The 18,180-nt window shown below is 55.0% G+C and overlaps 3 protein-coding genes across 3 annotated transcripts in view; 1 reads left to right on the top strand and 2 right to left on the bottom strand.

Annotated features, from left to right (window-relative positions):
- Positions 1 to 3,745: 3,745 nt before the first annotated feature.
- On the bottom strand, positions 3,746 to 6,553 carry LOC122391207 (zinc finger protein 668-like). The gene has a single exon (XM_043384901.1). It carries the CDS (start codon positions 6,551 to 6,553, stop codon positions 3,989 to 3,991), a length of 2,565 nt encoding a protein of 854 aa, XP_043240836.1. The 3' UTR covers positions 3,746 to 3,988.
- Positions 6,554 to 6,569: 16 nt separating this feature from the next.
- Positions 6,570 to 11,741, bottom strand: LOC122391204 (nascent polypeptide-associated complex subunit alpha, muscle-specific form-like). Its single transcript, XM_043384888.1, has 4 exons — positions 11,660 to 11,741; positions 7,688 to 9,659; positions 6,897 to 7,222; positions 6,570 to 6,714 (listed from the first exon to the last, which is right to left on the bottom strand). The coding sequence occupies exons 2-4, from the start codon at positions 9,614 to 9,616 to the stop codon at positions 6,570 to 6,572; spliced, it is 2,400 nt and encodes a 799-aa protein (XP_043240823.1). The 5' UTR covers positions 9,617 to 9,659; positions 11,660 to 11,741.
- Positions 11,742 to 12,074: 333 nt separating this feature from the next.
- The window catches only part of LOC122390695 (mitochondrial ornithine transporter 1-like), a 76,921-nt gene continuing 70,815 nt past the window's right edge, over positions 12,075 to 18,180 (top strand). The window contains exon 1 of the mRNA XM_043383889.1: positions 12,075 to 12,261. The gene's annotated coding sequence lies outside the window, so the exon portion shown is untranslated. The remainder of the gene's footprint in view (positions 12,262 to 18,180) is intronic.

The raw sequence follows: 18,180 nt of genomic DNA, 5'->3' as shown, positions 1-18,180 counted from the left end.
TAGAACGGTAACGTGGGAGACCCCAATTAGTCGTAGGACGGTAAAGTAGGAGACTAGACTGCAGCTAGACATCAGACGGTAACGCATAGGGGACTGCAACTAGTCATAAGACGGTAACATTGGAGATTCTAGCTGTCATAAGAAAGTAACTGCGAAGACTGCAACTAGCTTACAAGACGGTAGCGTAGGAGACTGCAACTGATTCATAAGACGGTAGCGTTGGATACTGCAACTGACCCATAAACAGTAGCACTATATAGTGTATACTGCAACTTTCCACAAGCGGCACCGTCAGCCTCCAGCTAGCTCATAGGAAGGTAGCGCAGGATCGCAGCTCGTGGTCAATCATCAATTGATTAGTGATTGAAGTTACTACAACATAATAAATCCTGCATACGGCCGAGAAGCTTGAGTCATTACCGGCAGCGAGTTGCGATCCTATCGCATTTCCGCGGTCACGAATTCCAGTCAGCACCAGAATGATTACTATCACACTTTTCGTCTTTGTTAGACTCCACCAGGATCTAAAGATAAACTGATTTACTATTGAGAGTTAGCTTCTGTTTATCTTGATAGATAGGCATGTACTGATCAGTGATCAGCAGTACCTACTGCCTACTGCTCAGGTAAACACGCGACACTAACTTGTCCCTGGCAAAAATCCCCAAAAAATAATTTCCATCAAACGCCATAAAACGACTCCGTCTCAACTTTTTGCTCAGAACCGAGGCGATTTCGCGACACAACCGGGGCGTTTCGAGTCCAGTTGGCCTTGCACTTCAACCGTGTGTTCACTGTCCAGTGTCCATCTCTGGTCCCGGCTCCGTAACCCTGCTAAGCACGGCCCCGTGAACCCTTTTGACCCCGCTCCGAGACCTCTACTGAGTGCCGACTGCTGACCCCCGGCTCCGTGACCAGTGACCCCTGCTGACCTAGCTTTGTGTTTAAGACCCCTGCTGACCTATCTGTTTGTGACTCCTGTCGACCCCGGCTCCGTCCGCAGACTGTTCCCGCCTGAACTGTTCCACCGGCCACGAGTGCCGGCTGCGACACACCTGTGACAGCGACACCGGTCTGTCGGGAAGCTACCTGCCTCCCTGCCTTGACCGGGCCGAGTGCGTGCCGTCCGTGACCTGCGCGGGTCACCAGTGCCAGCGCGGCCACCACTGCCGACTGGAGGCCGACCCGGCGCCGCGCGCCGCCCAGTTCCGGCCGCCGCTGCAGCGCGCCGCCTGTCACCGGACGCTCTCCTGTGACGAGCTGCGTTGTCCGCCGGGAGAGCGGTGCGCTCAGAGAGAGCTGTGCGATCACTCCCTGCAGGGCTACCTGCCGCCGTGCCAGACCATCTTCGAGTGCGGGCCAGAGACGGGCAGAGGAACGGATGAAGGGAGAGGAGTGGAGGTGGACGGTGAGACCGCGGTTAGAATAGAGACGGAGGAAGCCCAGGCCGACGTGGGAACTCGGAGAGGAGGCGGGGAAGCGCCGATTCAGAACATTCAGGTGACAAGCAGTGCAGAAGCAGTGGATGACCTGCCCACTATCACCGTTTACGAACCAACAGCGGAAAAGGCAGAGGAAAAGAAAACGAGCCCAGAAGAGAAGGATGATCTGCTGGAACAGCTTTTGAATGTAGTCGAGGCGACACCTAGCCCAGCAATTCAGCCCGCCGTTCAAACAGCCGACACTGACCGAGACGGAAATACGAAGGTTCCTCTCGGTGAAATACAAACGGTTCTGCTGGATGAGACGGAGGCTGACACTGCTCTATCGGCCATCTCCGGCTCGGCCGGCTCGCTGGAGCAGACGAATGCTGGTAAAACATTCGTAGCAACAGTAGAAAATGACAGTCCAGAGCCACTCACGACACCCGAACTTAGCTCTGAACCGGAACAGACCTATAATGCTAACGAGAACACTGATTCAGAGGTTGAAAACTTGAATCTATTTTCTGCGGTTGCTCCTAATATACAAGGAAATTCGCTACCTGAGCCCAAGGCTCCAGAGGAAGTCTATACTGCTGAAACGGAAACCCCTGGTAATTCTGCGCGGAACTCGGTATCACAGCAGATTAGCAAATCGGCGGCGCCCGCTGCGCCCCTCCCCGCCCCTGAGCTCGAGGTGGCTCCAGAGTCTTTCGCCGACATCCTAGTTCTGACTCCCGAGTCGCTGCGGTCGTCTGAGTCGGAGTCGACTCCAGCATCCGACTCGTCGCTGTTCGATGACGAAGCCAACAAGATCCCGCCGGCCCGGAGGTCGATCGGGACACGCTCCTGCGCCGAGACGCGCTGTGTGGCCGGCCGGCGGTGCGTCCTTCAAAACAGCCTGCCCACCTGCAGGAAGCTGACCTGCAAGGACCTGACCTGTAAGGACGGGGCGCGGTGTGTGATCATGGGCGGAGTGCCCGTCTGCCGCCCGCCGCCCACACCGCGGCCGGCCGCGTTCGCCCGGCCCAGCGCAGCCAGCTCGTGTGATGAGGCCCGGTGCACCGAGGACCAGAAGTGCGTGCTGGCCGGCGGCCGGGCGTGGTGCACGCGCCGCCGCACCTGCGCCAGCCTGCGCTGCCGGTACGACCAGTTCTGTGACGCACGCCGCGGCCTGCCGCGCTGTCAGATCCGCCGCTCGTGCGACGGCGTCTCCTGCGCCGACGGCAAGGTGTGCCAGCTGATCGGCCGGCTGCCGCGCTGCGTGGTGGCGCCCCGCTGCGAGGACCTCAACTGTGGGCCCAACGAGCGCTGCATCAGCGTCGGAGGCGCGCCCTCCTGTCTGGCGGCGCCCGCCTGCTACGACCGGCGCTGCCCGCCCAGCCAGGAGTGCCGCGTGGTCAACGACGAGCACCTCTGCGTGGACGCGCCCACGTGCGAGGAGCTCCGCTGTGGCCCCGGCAAGGTGTGCCGAGAGTACTTCGGCTCGGCCAAGTGTATCACGGCCACGACGTGCGCCAACGCGCACTGCCGGGACGACCAGCGGTGTGAGGTGCGCGACAACCTGGCCCGCTGCGTGTCGCTGCGCGGCGCGCCCTGCACAAACGCCGGCGGCTGCGAGCAGGGTCTCCAATGCGTGCCCGTCAACGGTGAGCCGATCTGCGTCAAACCGGCCACCTGCGACGGCGTCCGGTGCCGCTCGGGCCAGCGGTGCGCCGTGCTCTCCGGCACGCCCACGTGCGTGGCGTCGTGCGCGGCGGCCGAGTGCGCGCCCGAGCTGTTCTGCCGGGTGCAGGCGGACCGGGCCGTGTGTGTGGAGTGCGAGCTCGACTGTCCGACCGGACAGGTCTGCAAGCTGCAGGAGCCGCGCTCCGTCACCAGCGAGTACGTCGTCTCCAGAAAGAAAATCCCGCAGTGTGTTGTAGGAGAGGCATAATTCGACGACCGTAACGTCCTCCAGAGGGCACAGGAAGAGAGGAGGAAGAGGCGATATGTATCACGCCGGACGATCGAGTGCCATCGGGTCTCCGTCCCGGTAATAAGCTGTGATTCAGGTACTTGTGAGTCGCACAAGACCGGCGGTCAAGTGCGCGTGGGTGACCGGGTGTGTCGTCCACACAGTGAAGCGGGCCTAGTGTGAGCTGGTCCGAGTTATTGTTGTCATGTTGTGACTTTGGAAGTTGAAATAAAACTAAATGATGATACAATTAGCTGACCCGCCTTTGACTGATCCAAACTATAGGTATGGAGAAAAACAAACAGCAAACATTCATATAACTATACCAGAAGCTAATTCTGACTACTAGACTACTGTAAACAATATCTTATGTGGCAAATTACATTTATTTTGTATATCGAACCGGGTCCACATATTCGCATGCATCCCGTAGATTCCACGTCAATCTAATACCGGCAACAAAACGACACGGTTCACAGGGGCATTGTTAATGTGTAACACTGATGGCCTACGGGAGCGATCAAAACAACCATATCGGCGGCACCTACATTTTTACATCTATACAAGCAAATAACAAAATTCTCAAACACGCACAGTAAAGCCTGGTAAATCATTTGTTTGCCTTTTGTTTAGCCGTGCAGTCCGGACAGAACCATTTGCCTTTTGGAGCAATCACGATGCCCACGCACTCGAAGTGGAACCACTCGTGTTTGCAGTCGTCATTGTCACAGCCGATCATTTCGCTCACCTCGTCGTAGGGCGACTGGCAGTAGCAGTAGAGCTTGTCGGCTTCATCCGCCGCCGCCGCCGGCTCCTTGGCGTCCTCCGCCTGGAACCGGCGGGACGAGTTGGAGTAGGACTTGCGGTACGAGTCGCCGCCGCCGGCGCCGGCCCGGCCGGGGGTGCCGCCGCTCCGCCCGCCGCCCCGCCCGCTGGCACTGTGGCCGCTTCGACCACCGCCCCTGCCGCTGGGACTGGGGCCGCCCCGGCCACGACCCCGGCCGCGCGTGGCACCCTCTTTTGTCGCTGACGGTATGCTGCGCCGTTTGGCGCCGGCCGGCACCTTGGTGGCGCTGGGCGCGCGCCGTTTCTCGGCCCCTCTGACGCGCGCCGAGTCCAGTATGTCGGCGTCGTGCTTCTCCTGAGCATCCGACTCTGAGGCGGCGTCGGCCGCGGGCGGCGGCGTCGCCGGCTCCGCGGGCGTCTTGGGCACCGGCTTGGGCACGTAGGTGACGACCACCTCGAATCGCGGCAGGTCGGCGTCCGGGTGTGCCAGGTAGGTGTGCGTCACCAGGTCGTCGTACGACTGCGACTGGTCCTGGCACGTCAGACACTTCCACCGGCGCCGCTCCACATGATCGGGCGGCGGCTCCGGCTTGGGCTCCGGTTTGGGCGGCGCCGGGGGAGGCGGAGGCGCCCCGTCCTCGGCCAGCCGCGGCGGGGCCGTCGGGTCGTCCGGGTTTTTGCGCGGACGGCCGCGTTTCCGCGGTTGTGAAGGGTCGATCGGTGGCCGTATTTTGACGGGGTACTTCCTAGGGCGACCGCGGCGCGGCAGCTCATCCCCGTAGGCCGCGATGCGCGCCTGCCGCTTGGCCTCCATTTTCAGCTCCCGCTTGGCCGTCTTGGCGTTCCGCTTGATCTCCTTGAGGAAGTCCTGCTTGCTGGAGGCGCTAGTGTCTTTGTCATCGTGCAGCACGGGCCGCATGCTGGAGCCCGGGTGTTTGAGCGTGATGTGCGCGCGCACGCCCCACAGTTTGGTGAAGTAGGCGTTGCACACGGGACAGCTCCACACCGACAAAGAGTTTTTGTCCTTGGTCTTGAAGAGCTCCTCCTTGGCCTGCATGTCGATCAGGTCACGCTTCTCGTCCTCGTCCTCATCCGTGTCCAGGTCCGAGAGCGTCATCTCGTCCTTGGGGCCCGACCAGGTGGCCTTGTACCGCTCGAACAGCTGGCGCAGCTCGGCGGGCGTCAGTGTGCCGTCCGGGGCGCGCGCACTCTCCCCGCCGCCCTGAGAGGCAGCCGGCTCCAACGGCGCCGGCGCCGGCTCGGGCTCGGCGGCCGCCGGCGCCGGAGCGGCCCCCTCCGCCGCCGCACGGGGCTCGGAGTGGCGCGACGCCCGGTGCTTTTTGAGCAGGTTCCGGGAGACGAACACCTCGTCGCAGGCGGCGCAGCGGTGCGGCTTGTCATCCGAGTGGGTGCGCTTGTGCACACGCAGCTGGGTGGCCGTCATGACGCGGAAGTGGCACACGTCGCACATGTGCAGCATGTACTTCAGGTGCATGTGCTCCTCGTGCGCCTGGCGAGCCGTCGCCGAGGTGAACGGGCGCCCGCAGAAACGGCACGGGCCCTGCGAGTGTTTCCATTTGTTGTGCATGGCCAGCATGCCTGTGGTCATGAACTTCTTGCCGCACTTTGGACACTCGACGTTCTTGTCTTTGAAGTGGAAGCGCCGGTGTCCGAGCAGCTGCTCGCGCTTGGTGAACTTGGAGTCGCAGTGGTCGCAGCAGTACTTGCCATCCGGCGCGCGCAGATGGTCAACCTCGTGCCATTTCAGCTGGTCGCCCGTCTCGAAGCGGGCCTGACACTTAGCGCACGTGTGCGTCAGCGACCGGCACTGCACCTCGTGCGAGCCGTACGCGCTCGGATCCTCGAACACCCTCGGGCAGAACTCGCAGCGGAAAAAGTCGGTCGACGAGTCGTAGGGGAGCAGGCGGCCGGCGCCGTCTACGTGTTTCATGTAGTGGTCCAGCAGGCCGTCCAGGATCTTGGTCGGGTCGTCGACGAGCGCCACCCGCATCGGACAGCCCATGCAGCGGAACAGGTACTCCTCGGTCATGTGCAGCCGGATCTCGTGGTACACCTGCTCCGAGAGGGTCGCCAGTCGCGCCGGACACCGGTTACACGCGAACGGCAGTGTCGCGGGGTCGACCGGCGGCGGCGGCGGCGGGGACGGCTTGGCGCTGGCGGCGGCCGGCCGCGGGGAGTCGCCGCCCGGTGTGCCCGGTACGGACCTGCCGCCTGACTGAGGACGGTCCGCCTCCGACGGTGCGGCCGACGGCGGCGCCACGCGTGGCGACACGCTCAGCGGCGTCTGCGGGGCCGAGCCGGCCGGCGTGGCCGCCTGCCCGGCCGACGGGGTCGGCGGCAGCGCCATCCTCAGCGGCTTTTCCTCCATGCTGACGTCAGAAGCGTCATCCGCAGCGGCGGACGGCGCCGCTGTCGCCGGCGGCGCCGTCACTGGCGCAGGTGTCGCTGGTGCTGTCGGTGGAGGTGCCATTGATGGTATAGTTGGTGCCGATGGTGGCGTCACAGACACCAGCACTGGTGCTGGCGATGCTCCCGGGACGGTGAGCGGGGTGATGAACAGCGCGGTGGCCGGCACGCTGCCGTCGGTCGGCAGACCCGTCCAGGCGGCGCCCGGCGCCGGCGACACCACGCCGCCGAACCAGCCGGTGGTGGTGGCGGCCGGCGATGTGATGGCGCCGCTCCAGCCCGGAGTGCCGGCCGGCGGACCGTACCAGTCCAGTCCGGACGCCGGCGGGCCGGCCATCCAGGCGGCGCCGCCCCGCGCCGGGTCCAGCTGTTCCACCGGCCACCCGGCGCCCGGCACTGCGGACACACCGGGACCGCCGGGCGCCTGTCCGTTCGGCACCAGAGTCTGATCTACGCCCGGTGGAAGCGGCGTCTCGGAGACAAACACCATCCGCTCGGCCGTCTCCACCGGCATCTGAACGGCGGCCAGCAGGCCTGAGCCGCACGTGCGCCGGTAGCGCGACACGCGAGCAGAGTCCAGGAACTCCTTTAGCTTGGTGGCCGACATGGAGACCGGCAGCGGCGTCTCCGGCTCCGGCAGCGGCGCCAGGCCGTCGTCGCCGTCAGCGCCGCCGATGTCGGCGTCCGTCACGGTGCTGCCCGCTTGGAACGCCGCCTCCGTCAGACGAACAACACGCTGCTGGCCGACGCGCCGCCGACGCCGTCGGACGCGAATGATCGGCCGCCAGCCGAGCTGCCCCTGCTGCTGCTGCTGAGCTGCCGCGACGGCGGCGGCCCGCTGCTGCTCCTGCTGCTGACACCACATGATCCGCTGCTGCTCGGCCGCCTGCAGCTGCACGCGCTGCTCGTGCAGGTCACTGAGAAAGCGAGCCGACAGCTCCCGTTTGACCTTCTGCAGCCGCTCCGCGGCCGCTGGGTCAGACTCGGCCTCTGGGCGCTCCGGGCCACCGACATCCGGCGTCTCACCCGCCGCAGAGGGAGGCGGGGGTCCGGCCGGCGGCGGCGGCGGCGGCGGGGGAGCGGACGGCTGCGGCGCCGGCTGGCCGGTCGGGCTCGGGCGCGCGTCCGACTGAGAGGGTGACAGAGCCGGCGGCGGCGGCGGCAGCGAGTGTAGCATCAGCTGCACTTTGGGTCGGCTCTGCGGCGAGACGGAGGCACCGCCGGCCGGCGGCCGGTCGGCGGGCGGCTTCAGTTTGGACGGTGACCCGACGGGCGGCCGTTTCTGCGGCGACGCCTCCGGACTGGGCGCGGCCAGCACGGCCGCGATCGCCTCCTCCATGTGCCGTACGTTATCCGAGGTCAGCGGACGCACGTTGTACGGACGTTTCATTTTCATCTGAAGTGAGGATTTCCCAGAAGCCAGCTTGCTCTTCCAGTAGTCGCTCATCTTCTTCTTTTTGAACATGTGGACTTCTTTCTGTTTTCTATGCTTCTTTTTCAGGGCAGCGAGGGCACCCTCGTCCATCAAACTTTTGATCATTTGATCCTGAAGCCGTTCTAAATTATGAAGCGGAGCATTCAGGTTGTTGCCAATATCTTCATCAGTCGACAACTCATCGGAGCGGTCACTTTTCTTAGTCGGAGACGGCGTGAGCGTCCCTTTCAGCGACGATCCAGCCTCGCTCACCCTTCTCTCCCGCTTCGCCTCAGTATTCTCCAGCGACTTTTTGATCACAGCCCAGTCCTCGTCAATGTGCTCAAACAGTGGTTTCGTTTCGGGTTTGCCGTGCGCGTGCTCGCTGGCACCGGATGACCTCCTGGGCGGCGAAGTGAGGCCCGGCCGCGGCGCGTCCTTGACCGGGGACGCGGTTGAGTCGGAGTCGTACGGTTCGTCCGGGTCCCGCGGCAGCAGCGTCACCCTCTGCGGCACGCTGCCGTCCAGCCGCACCGCCACCAGCTTCTCCTTCCGCCGGCGCTGCTTCTCCTTCAGCTTGCTGAAGTCGTTGTGGAGCGCGTCGGTGGCGCCCTTCCACTTCGGGTTGGAGTGAAGGATACTGACGTTCTCCGCGTGGCCGCCGGCGCCGTTGGCTGCGTGCGCTTTCTTCACGTACTTGCGCGGCACGCTCTGCTCACCAGGCGCCTTCGGAGGTCTGCCGCGGGGCCTCTTCGGCTGCATGTTACGCACCTTGTCATGGATCGGTCCCATGGTCCTGAGCTGACCGGTGACCGCCGGCGGTCTGCTCGGCCGCGATGGCTGGTCGCTGGTGAGGAACGTGGGCGATTGCTCCAGGTCCGAGGCGAAGTGTCCCTCGTCCTCCGGCGACCCGTCCGTCAGCAGGTCCAGGTCCCATGACATGCGCGGCTTCGGAGCCGACGCCGACGGCTTCGGCCGGAACGGGTCCGGCGCGGCGCGCGAGGCGCCCCCGGAGGGCGCGCGGTACCGGGCCCCGGCGACCGGCGCATACTGACCCCTCGGGCTCACACTGTCCGGCGGAGCGGGCCGCGGCAGCCCCAGCTTGGCAGGAGCGGCGAACTTCTTCAGAGGAGCGGCGAGGCTCGTCTTGGGCAGACCGGTGGCGCCGGACGGACTGGGCCTCTGTGGTCCCGCCTTGCTGACCGACGGCGAAACCAGGCCCATGCGCAGGGGTCCGGCCTTCAGCAGCGACACCGGCGCTTTAGACGGCCCGGGGCGAGACGCCGGCTTCAGACCCGGCGTCCCGGCGGGGGAGCCGAACGACGCTATTCTCGGCTTACCGACCTGCATTGGTCCTGCCTTGCTGACCTGTACTGGTCCCGTCTTTCCGACCTGTACTGGTCCCGTCTTGCCGAGCGACGCCGGCCCGGGCTTTCCGACAGCGGCGACTGCGCCGACGGGCGCCGTCGGTCGAGCCTTCTTGACGACGCTGAAGAACTGGTTGTGCGACGACGTGGCAGCGGGTGGCGGCCAGCGGTTCCAGGAGCCAGAGGAAGGGGAGCTCACCCCTGGTCGGGCAGCCATCTGGCCCACTGGCTCGTCGTGAGCCATGGCGCCCACACTACTAATGTATTGTGTATTGGACTGCCCCTGCCTGAAAACAACAGAAAATATATCAGGAAAGCTACTATACCACTTCACAAGCTGGTGAGGACAAAGCACTTTGTCTTTTTATAGACAGCAGTATTATTAGCAAATAATGAAATGGACATGAGAGTAAACACATTCAAAATGATAATCACTATGAACTCTTGTTGTAAGCAATGCATTTATCATTTCATAAGAGTGAGCAGGTGTTGAGGTGAAATAAATACTTGTACTGCACTATAATTAGTTTAAATAGAAATGATATCAATAAACATATCCCAGATATTCATGCAAAAAAAAATGAAATTTTGGCAAATTGAGGCTTCAGATTTGTCACAAAATGTTGAGTCCTTGTATGCAGCCCAACTGAAGGCTACAAGTTCAATTCTAATGACAAGAAATAACCATCAAAGTAAATACAGATGAGAGAAGGGTAGTTATGTATAAGGAAGTCCTGAAAGATGTACAACTGCTTTTACCTTTTAAGAGTAAGTTATCAATGCCAATGGTTGCATCAACCAACTAGACAAAACATAACTATTCTAAAAGCCAAAAGAATTAGACTTCATAATTGTACACACCATATTTAAATATGAAAATCTAGGCATGGTCAAAAGAAAAGAATAGAGAGGTCAAAGAAGCTATATTTTCCTGTACCAATGCAGTGAAGGTGAACAGCAAAACCATGTTCCATTGATGAATGTCAATGCTTGTTCTCTACCATCCTGGAATCTATTCAGAGGATAGATTTGATAAGCTGCAAAATTAATTTGCAAATGACATGAAGCTGAACTGCAATTCATTCTCTAGAGAATAACCTACAATGTTTCAGACCAAAAACATTTCAAAATATGCAATATTTTGAAATCAAGATATGAGCATGTATCAAGGTATGTGGCATATGTAAAAAAGTGCAATGCAACACAGGAAACAGACAAAATTAGTGCTAAGTTTAAAGTCATAAAAAGGACAAAGCAATGCCCAAATCAGTTCAAACAAACACCATCAAGTTCATCAGGTAATGCATCATTTTAGATATCAAAACAACAGGCATTATTTACAACTAACATGCTCTCTCACTTAGGTAGCATTAATGTCCATTGATTCAACAGGGTGCATGTCCTTTCTTAGTTTCTAATCAAAATGAAGCCCTTGATATCATAATGGCTTGATTTTGCAATCATGATTCATTATTCAATAAATATATCATGTAAAATCAATAAATAACATGACAGAAAATGTAGAAAAAGGATTAGAATTTCATTATCATGATCCGATCATGACTGATGAAAATTAATTGAACCAGGTACTTCAGCTCATCTTTACATAATTAATGATAAGTAATTATCAAAGACTAAACCAATCACAATTACTGAGAAGTGAAAAGTTAATCTGAGTATTCTAATTAAAACCTCATTAACACTAATATCCTGAGCTTAAATGGATAGGTCACAGATTACAATCACAAAACAATCTTATTTTTTATGATAGTAGACTACTTTACAAAATGTTGAGCTGAGTCACTTAATACACCTGATGGATCCCAAACCTTGATGTTAAAAGTACCCATAATATTAAGTCCATTCATTTTTCAGACAACGATGCTTTACTAGCAGTAGCTTTCCAGACTGACGTGTGCCGAAAAACTTAACATTGGCCCTGGTATCCATCAGCAGGAAAAGACAGATATGATTGATATTTAGCCATAAATCAATAATTTTAATTTATTCTAGTGCAGCACAACATTTTAAAAGGATTCACAGCAAAACAACTGATTTTCTTGACCACATTCAGCCCAGTAAATTCCAGAGCATTTAATCCAACATGGCCGCCATAGCTTCACAAACCGGTCTAGCGGTTTACACCAGTTTCATACCGTTCCTGTGTAATTCTGGCACAGAAAATCACAAGTTTCGTGTGTGGAGTTCAATGGCAGTTACGAAAAATATAAAAAAACAATAAAACCACTGCTACATCAATAAAACGGTACATAAAATGCCACCTCACCTGAAAAGTACCGAACCCAACCGACGAAACGATTCTGAAACGGCATATTATTGGTCGCCGCCCGGCCCCAGCAACAGCGTTGGAGCAGCGCACTGCGAGTTTCCTCCCAACTTCCGTCACTTTTCTAGCTACCATATCACATTTTAGAGAAATCCTTCGTAAAAGCGCTAAGAAAACTTCAAAGCCCGCCCAATGGTTACATGCTTGAAGACTTATTTGAAATATTTGATTTTGAAATGTGTTATTATTTTTCATCTAGATGAAAAATCGCTTTAATGATAAAAGATGATGAATGGAAAGAACTTGAAAAATGTTGCATGAATCTTGCTTTTTTATGTTGGTGGAATTCCTTCGACTGATAAAATTGTATCCTACAATAAAGACGCAGTAGTTTCATATGTGAAAATCAGCGAGGCCCGCATTGCTTCCCATTCATTTCTCTTTTTCATACGCGCGAAGTCGCACAAGTTGGGCATATCAATATAGGGGGCCTTGACAAATTACCCCTGGCGGCGCTAGCAGTGCATGGTTTCTTTTCAATTTCATATATTGGTGGGGTGCGCGAGTTGATGCAGATTTCACTTTGTTTTAAACAAGTAGAGGTAAGTTACTTTGCATTTTGTGGCCCATCTTGTCTTGATATTGATATGCATTTTACTTACACTATTCTTATCTAGCTCAGATAAAGCTTTTTGCTAAGGCTTCTTGCTTTTTAAGTATGACATAGGAAGCATGAATTTCATCCTTGGACTTTGGAGGTATACCCGTATTTTTTTGGTTGGAGGTAGCCATTCTGCCAAATTAGTTGTACCTATGCTGCAATATTCAAGAGTGTGGTTTCTGTTATAATATATATTATATATATATATTAGGGTGGCACTTAGCAATAGGGTGAATTTTATGTTATCCGATTTTTAGGCGTGCGGGTAGTTTTCTGGTTCCATTCCCGTAAAAAATAATGTGTGCAAAATGATTTTGAAAAATATTGATATTTAGGGGTCGTGAATTGAGGTCAAAGTTGGCAATTTTGGGGAAAAAAATCAACTTTTTGGAAACTACTTTAAACCTATTTGGAATGACATGTGGTCATTAAAGGGACCCTCCCACCTTCAAAAAAGTTAATGAATTGGCATGAAAGTGATGTCGCTCGGTTCAGAAAGAGCAAAAACGAATATCTACCAAATTTCATCGAAAAATATTCACCGGTTTTCAAGATATTAGACTTTTACTTTTGTTTACTTTTTGGGATCTCCGCTGTTCCTAGCGACTTTATTTGAAAGTGCGGCATTTGTTGCGCGCAAAGCAGCATATACCACCGCGTGCTACAAAACGTTTTAGTCAAACATTTAACGGACGTTCGAAAGCCCGATGACGTCATCAGATTCCCGTAATGGTTAAGAGATAGGGACCACGCTGGTCCCACCCTGCAAGTAAAGGGAAGAAATTTCTTGAACACCATAAAGCTGCGGGGGTTGCGACCAGGATAAATGGTGGTTTCTGAGCCTGGCCGCAAACTTGGCTATCTCAACTCAAAACTAATGTTAAGGTGGGAGGGTCCCTTTAAGCGTCATATCCGACGTATTTTGACCTTTATTTGTATAACAATTGCTTATCCCATCACTTCCGGTCGATCGTAGCCAGTCCAGGTCACCCAAGCCCTGATCGGCGGCCGGCTAGTACTCTTGCCGGCGCTCACATACGTGCACGTTACCCCGGCAACGGGCTATTGACCAATGAGAAGCGAGAAAAGTGTTACGTCACTGCGATTTTTCATATACCTGTGCCCCCCGGACGTGACGTAGTGTGCTCGCGCGCGTGCAGGGTCTCTGCGATCGAAAAAGAGCGCTAGCAGCGCGCCACTCGACGCCGCAATCGTCTAAAGCGGCGTGTCAGTATGCTTTATTATGAATGATGCGTGTAAAAGTGAGTTTTTATGTTGTTAATGTGGAGGAAATGGTTGGAAAAAATAAGTTATTTTTATTTCTATTGGTTGGAGTTTTTATTCAAAAGATTTCGGTCTATAGCATTGATATTTACTGAAAATGCCTTCGTTTGAATAAATTGCAGATATTTGGCAACTGAAGTGTTAGGTAAGCCTAAATGATGCCTAAAAAGGTAAGAGATATCCTGATTATCATTTGAGAAACGAAAATATATGAATTTCCCTTATAAGGCTCGCTCAACACGCTACTCCGCGGTTTATGCCCCGAGGGTGTCCGAGGGTTCCCGTTAGTTTGTCGTTGGCGCTCGGCTCGCGCGCGAGCCGACGTCATCGCCCGTGACGTCGGCTCGCGGAATGCGTCATACCCTGCACACAAAATAGCCGGCTGCCGAACAGCGCTCCAGACTGCAAAGTATGGCAATTTCGACGAGATCTCGTTGGTGCGGGCTTGTTTGGCTGGTGCGGATTTTGGAGTGGTGCGGTGCGGATTTTGCCTGGTGCGGTGCGGATTTGGCGTGGACCTTGATGCGGTGCGGACTTCGCTTGGTCTTCTTACCCGGCCGGGTTTCCTTGTTGACTTTTCTTTGGAAAGCCCTACAAATGCGTGCCAGCCACGGTGACGCACGGTGACGGAGAAAGGTTTTAAATTTACTCTACGAACTAACAATTGCGGCAGAACAAATCCATTCTCGCCTCGGAAATTAACGTGATGACGACGTCATTAGAACGAAGACTGGTTGCGGTGGTGACTGGTATGTCACATTTGCGAGCAGCTGGTTTGAATTGCCAATCAGCACGCTACTTTGGAATGACGTCATTAGTTTTACTCATTCGAAAGTTTGTTGTGGCGATTTTATCAAGGCTCGTCAAATTCACACGTGACATTTAGCATGTAGAAGGCCCACAGAGAGGGGAGAAGTTCCGAATGTCACGTGACCCAATATGCCCTCCGGCGCCCTTTTGTCACCAGCGTCCGTCTATTTGCTCTACTTCAAACTTCCGGCACAAGTGCGCGGCGCGGTCCGGTGGTGAGCGTTGCTCGTGAAACTGAAATTGTCATACTTTGCAGTCTGGCAGGTCACGCCAAGACAGGTCTGATCTGGGCTGTTTGAGGTCTGTCTGAGCTGTTTTACCCATGTCAGGCCTGTTTTTGGCCTGCGACCGGTGCCTTCTCACAGTGGAGGTCATATCCTCTTATGAGTGTGAGCCGTGAGGAGTGAACGGTCTCAGTCCTGTTCCAAAGGGAGGACGAGCCCCACAGTTCCATCGGTTCTTGAGACATGCTCCTTTTCTGTCAAAGAGAATGTGAAGAAGTTGGAGTCAGCCTATCGCCGGCGGGGGAAAGCAGAGGCGAGAGTGGGCATTGAGCTGCACTGGTTTATTGTGCTTTCGGGATGTTCTTCCGTGGGCGCTTCTTCCGACTCTACATAGTGCCAGTGCCAGCAACAGACTTACCCGGCCGTTGCGGCACGCACACGGATGGAACGCCTTTGACGATGGCGACCATGAGAGAGAAACGTCGACTCACACTCCCAAGCGCATGCGGGCGAGCGGACGTCCCCAACAGTGAACTGGCCTCGACCGGGCCAAACTGCCCAACCGTAATGTGTGAAGAACACGTGAGCCTGTTATCAACTGCGGCACGGAACTTCTGATACGACTCCGGCTGAACCGCGAATCCTGAACCGCGAGAGAAGGAGCGTCGACCGATTCTAGGTCCTGGTGATGGGGGGGGGGATTAGGGTGGCCAAGCTCCTCGCCGTTCCCAAACTCCCCTCCATCCAAGCACAGGAGGCCATGCTCACAGCGCTGGGGGGCTAGGAACTGGAGAAGCGGAACTGCGGCCTTTTGCTTCGACGCCACGACGGCGAACAGCATGCTGGCGAACGGTACTTTAGCCCTTATCGAGCAGAAGGTGGATCGGCCCGTCCTCCAGCTGGCCTGCCGGCACCACGTGTAAGAGCTGGTCCTAGAGAAGGCCTTCTCCACCTGCCGTAGAATCTCGAGCGGCCTCTACATCCGGCTGTTTAAGAGGATCAAAGGCGGATGGGAGTTCATGCTTCATTGACAGGATCACACCGGTGGCATTCGCCGTCGACGACGTTCCGGAGTGGGACAAGCTGCTGGTAAGCTTCCATCGCTGGACTATGCCTAGCTCCGGGAAGGCTACCGAAAACTTCTGGAGCTCTGCGTAACTGCTCTCGGTGGAGTTCCAAGCACGGCATCCGTTTCTCCGCCTCAGAGTAATCCACTGAGTTAGGTGGATGGCAAAGACCATCCGTACCGTGGATGCCTTCCTCTTCATGGAGCGGCTCCGGCTGACGGCGGCCGAGGCCCAGGTCATCAGACGCTGTGCGCTGTTCGTTGCGTGCAAGTTCGCCGCCGCCGCCGCCGTCTGGTCTGGGACTCTACTGCCACTGCGCCGGCTCTGGACCTGACCTTCGTGAACTCGTTCTGCACCTACCCCGACAAGGAGCTGTCGAAGGCGACAGTCCCGGTCTTCGGCCGTCACCTGTAGTAATTGAGTGATCGGCTGGTGACTCTGGAGCTTTTAGACCCCGACCCTCGGGCTCAATCAAGACATGGTGCGGGCAATAGACTTGTAGGAGAGGGGACCCGCCCCATAAGTCCTTAGTGGACACTATGAACGCCGCTCTCGCGACCGAGACGTTGGCGAGCTTCCTCACACCATCGTTCAAAAAGCTCTCAAGGATACACGACCTGGACGCGGGGCTCATCATCAATGACCAAGGCCACTGGGAGGACAGCAGCTACCAAACCGCAGCTCGTGTAGTCCGGGAGCTGCGGGTGGTGAATGACTTCACCAGGCGCGGTATGGCGCTGATGTAGGACTGGCACTCATGGAAGACAAAGATTAGCGCCAGTTCTTCCTCCATGTCGTTGAAAAGATCACAGAAAACGCTAACCTGACACCCGAAGATCGACTGCAATTGCTAACCAGGCTACACACAAAGTGATCTGGGTGCCCGTTGCCCATGATACCCCTCCCTCCAATGAGGCGCCAATAATCTACTAAAGAGGAGGAACTGGAGTAGTGGAGTACATGACCAGCGTTCTGGCGTGGCCGAAGCTGCATGGAATATCAATAAACAATATGAAAATTGAAAATGACTAAGAAATGCCTTATTATCATCCAATTATAGCGTAATAGGAAACTCAGAAGCGATTTTAATGATATTGAAATATGCTACCAAAATCTCAATTTTTACCTTGATTCGCGACCTCTAAACATCAATATTTTCCCATAAAAATTTGCCTCCCTTATTTTTTTACGGGAATGGAACCAGAAAACCACCCGCACGCATTACAAATCAAAAACTGATTTTTAAGTGCCACCCTAATATATATAGGTATATATATATATATATATATATATATATATATATATATATATATATATATATATATATATATATATATATTTATTCACATTGATGATTTGCAGTAATTTGAAATTTGATGTAACTCTTAATTCTTATGCTTCAATTTTTACTTTTTTTGTTGCTGCCTGCTTCCTACCATATTTGGATCTCAAACAAACAAATGCTGATACTGTAGTCACATGCCACTCAGACCATAATCACATGCTATGATGATAAATCTGCATAGGTTAAAATAAGAACATAGAAGGAAAGAATGTGACTCTTGTCTTTAGCAATCAATATTACTATTTGAGGAGGGTGCGTCTGTCCGTTACCGAGGTCCCGACTTGGTGCTGCTTTGCGTGGACTACAGGCCAGACCGTTGCACCTAGCCCGGTGAAATTTGTACAACTCATAGATCAAGGATGCGCGACGTGCCTTTGTGCCTGTCTGGGCTCGATCGGGTCGATAGGGAGCGCGTGGCGCGTGCCCAAAAAGTGCAAATTCGCGTCATAGACTTTACATGTATAAATCGGCGTGCGAAATCGGGCGAAAACGGCTAATTTTGGCCGACACGGTTCCGGTCCCGGTGCAATATCTTGGTGATCAGGGGTGCGACCGGCACGTGGAAAACAGCATCGTGTAGATAATTGAACGGGCTATCGAATGTTGTGCGAAGCAGGGGATGGCACGCGCCACGTGCACCAGGGAGGGCACTTTTGTTGAAAAAATTGCTGTTTTTGAAGAATTTTGGAATTGATTTTATTTTTAGGTATATGGCCGTCACTGGTTCCGGCCAGCCAGCCACCTCACGACGCCAGAGACCAGCCGTCCACCCAGAGTCCTGCTGAGTGTGTCGCCTGCTCCATTCGCAGCCGCAGGAAGACAACCATCACCTGCGGCCAGTGTCAGAAAAGTGGTTTGGGGATCTAAGTTCGCAGACTAAAATTTTGAAAAGGTCGCAGAACAAAGTTGGAACTTAGCTATGGTTCCAAATTTTTAATGAAGCTACTGCATTATATCAGTTTCTTTTTAGCATAATGGGCAGAGATTGTTGAAATGCAGCACATATCAAAGTGAAACACCTGCACATGACCAACATGCAATGGTACCTAATCATTAAGCAGGCGCCTCACGAGATGCCAGATCTGTCTACGATAGCAATGTAGGTTGTAGGTTGTAGGTGTTAGGCTTGT

The sequence above is a fragment of the Amphibalanus amphitrite genome, unplaced genomic scaffold (assembly GCF_019059575.1).
Source record: "Amphibalanus amphitrite isolate SeventyFive unplaced genomic scaffold, NRLGWU_Aamphi_draft 000021F_arrow, whole genome shotgun sequence".
NCBI lineage: Eukaryota > Metazoa > Arthropoda > Thecostraca > Balanomorpha > Balanidae > Amphibalanus > Amphibalanus amphitrite.
The sequence above is the reverse complement of the archived record's forward strand: the minus strand, read 5'-3'. Positions and strand labels throughout refer to the sequence as shown.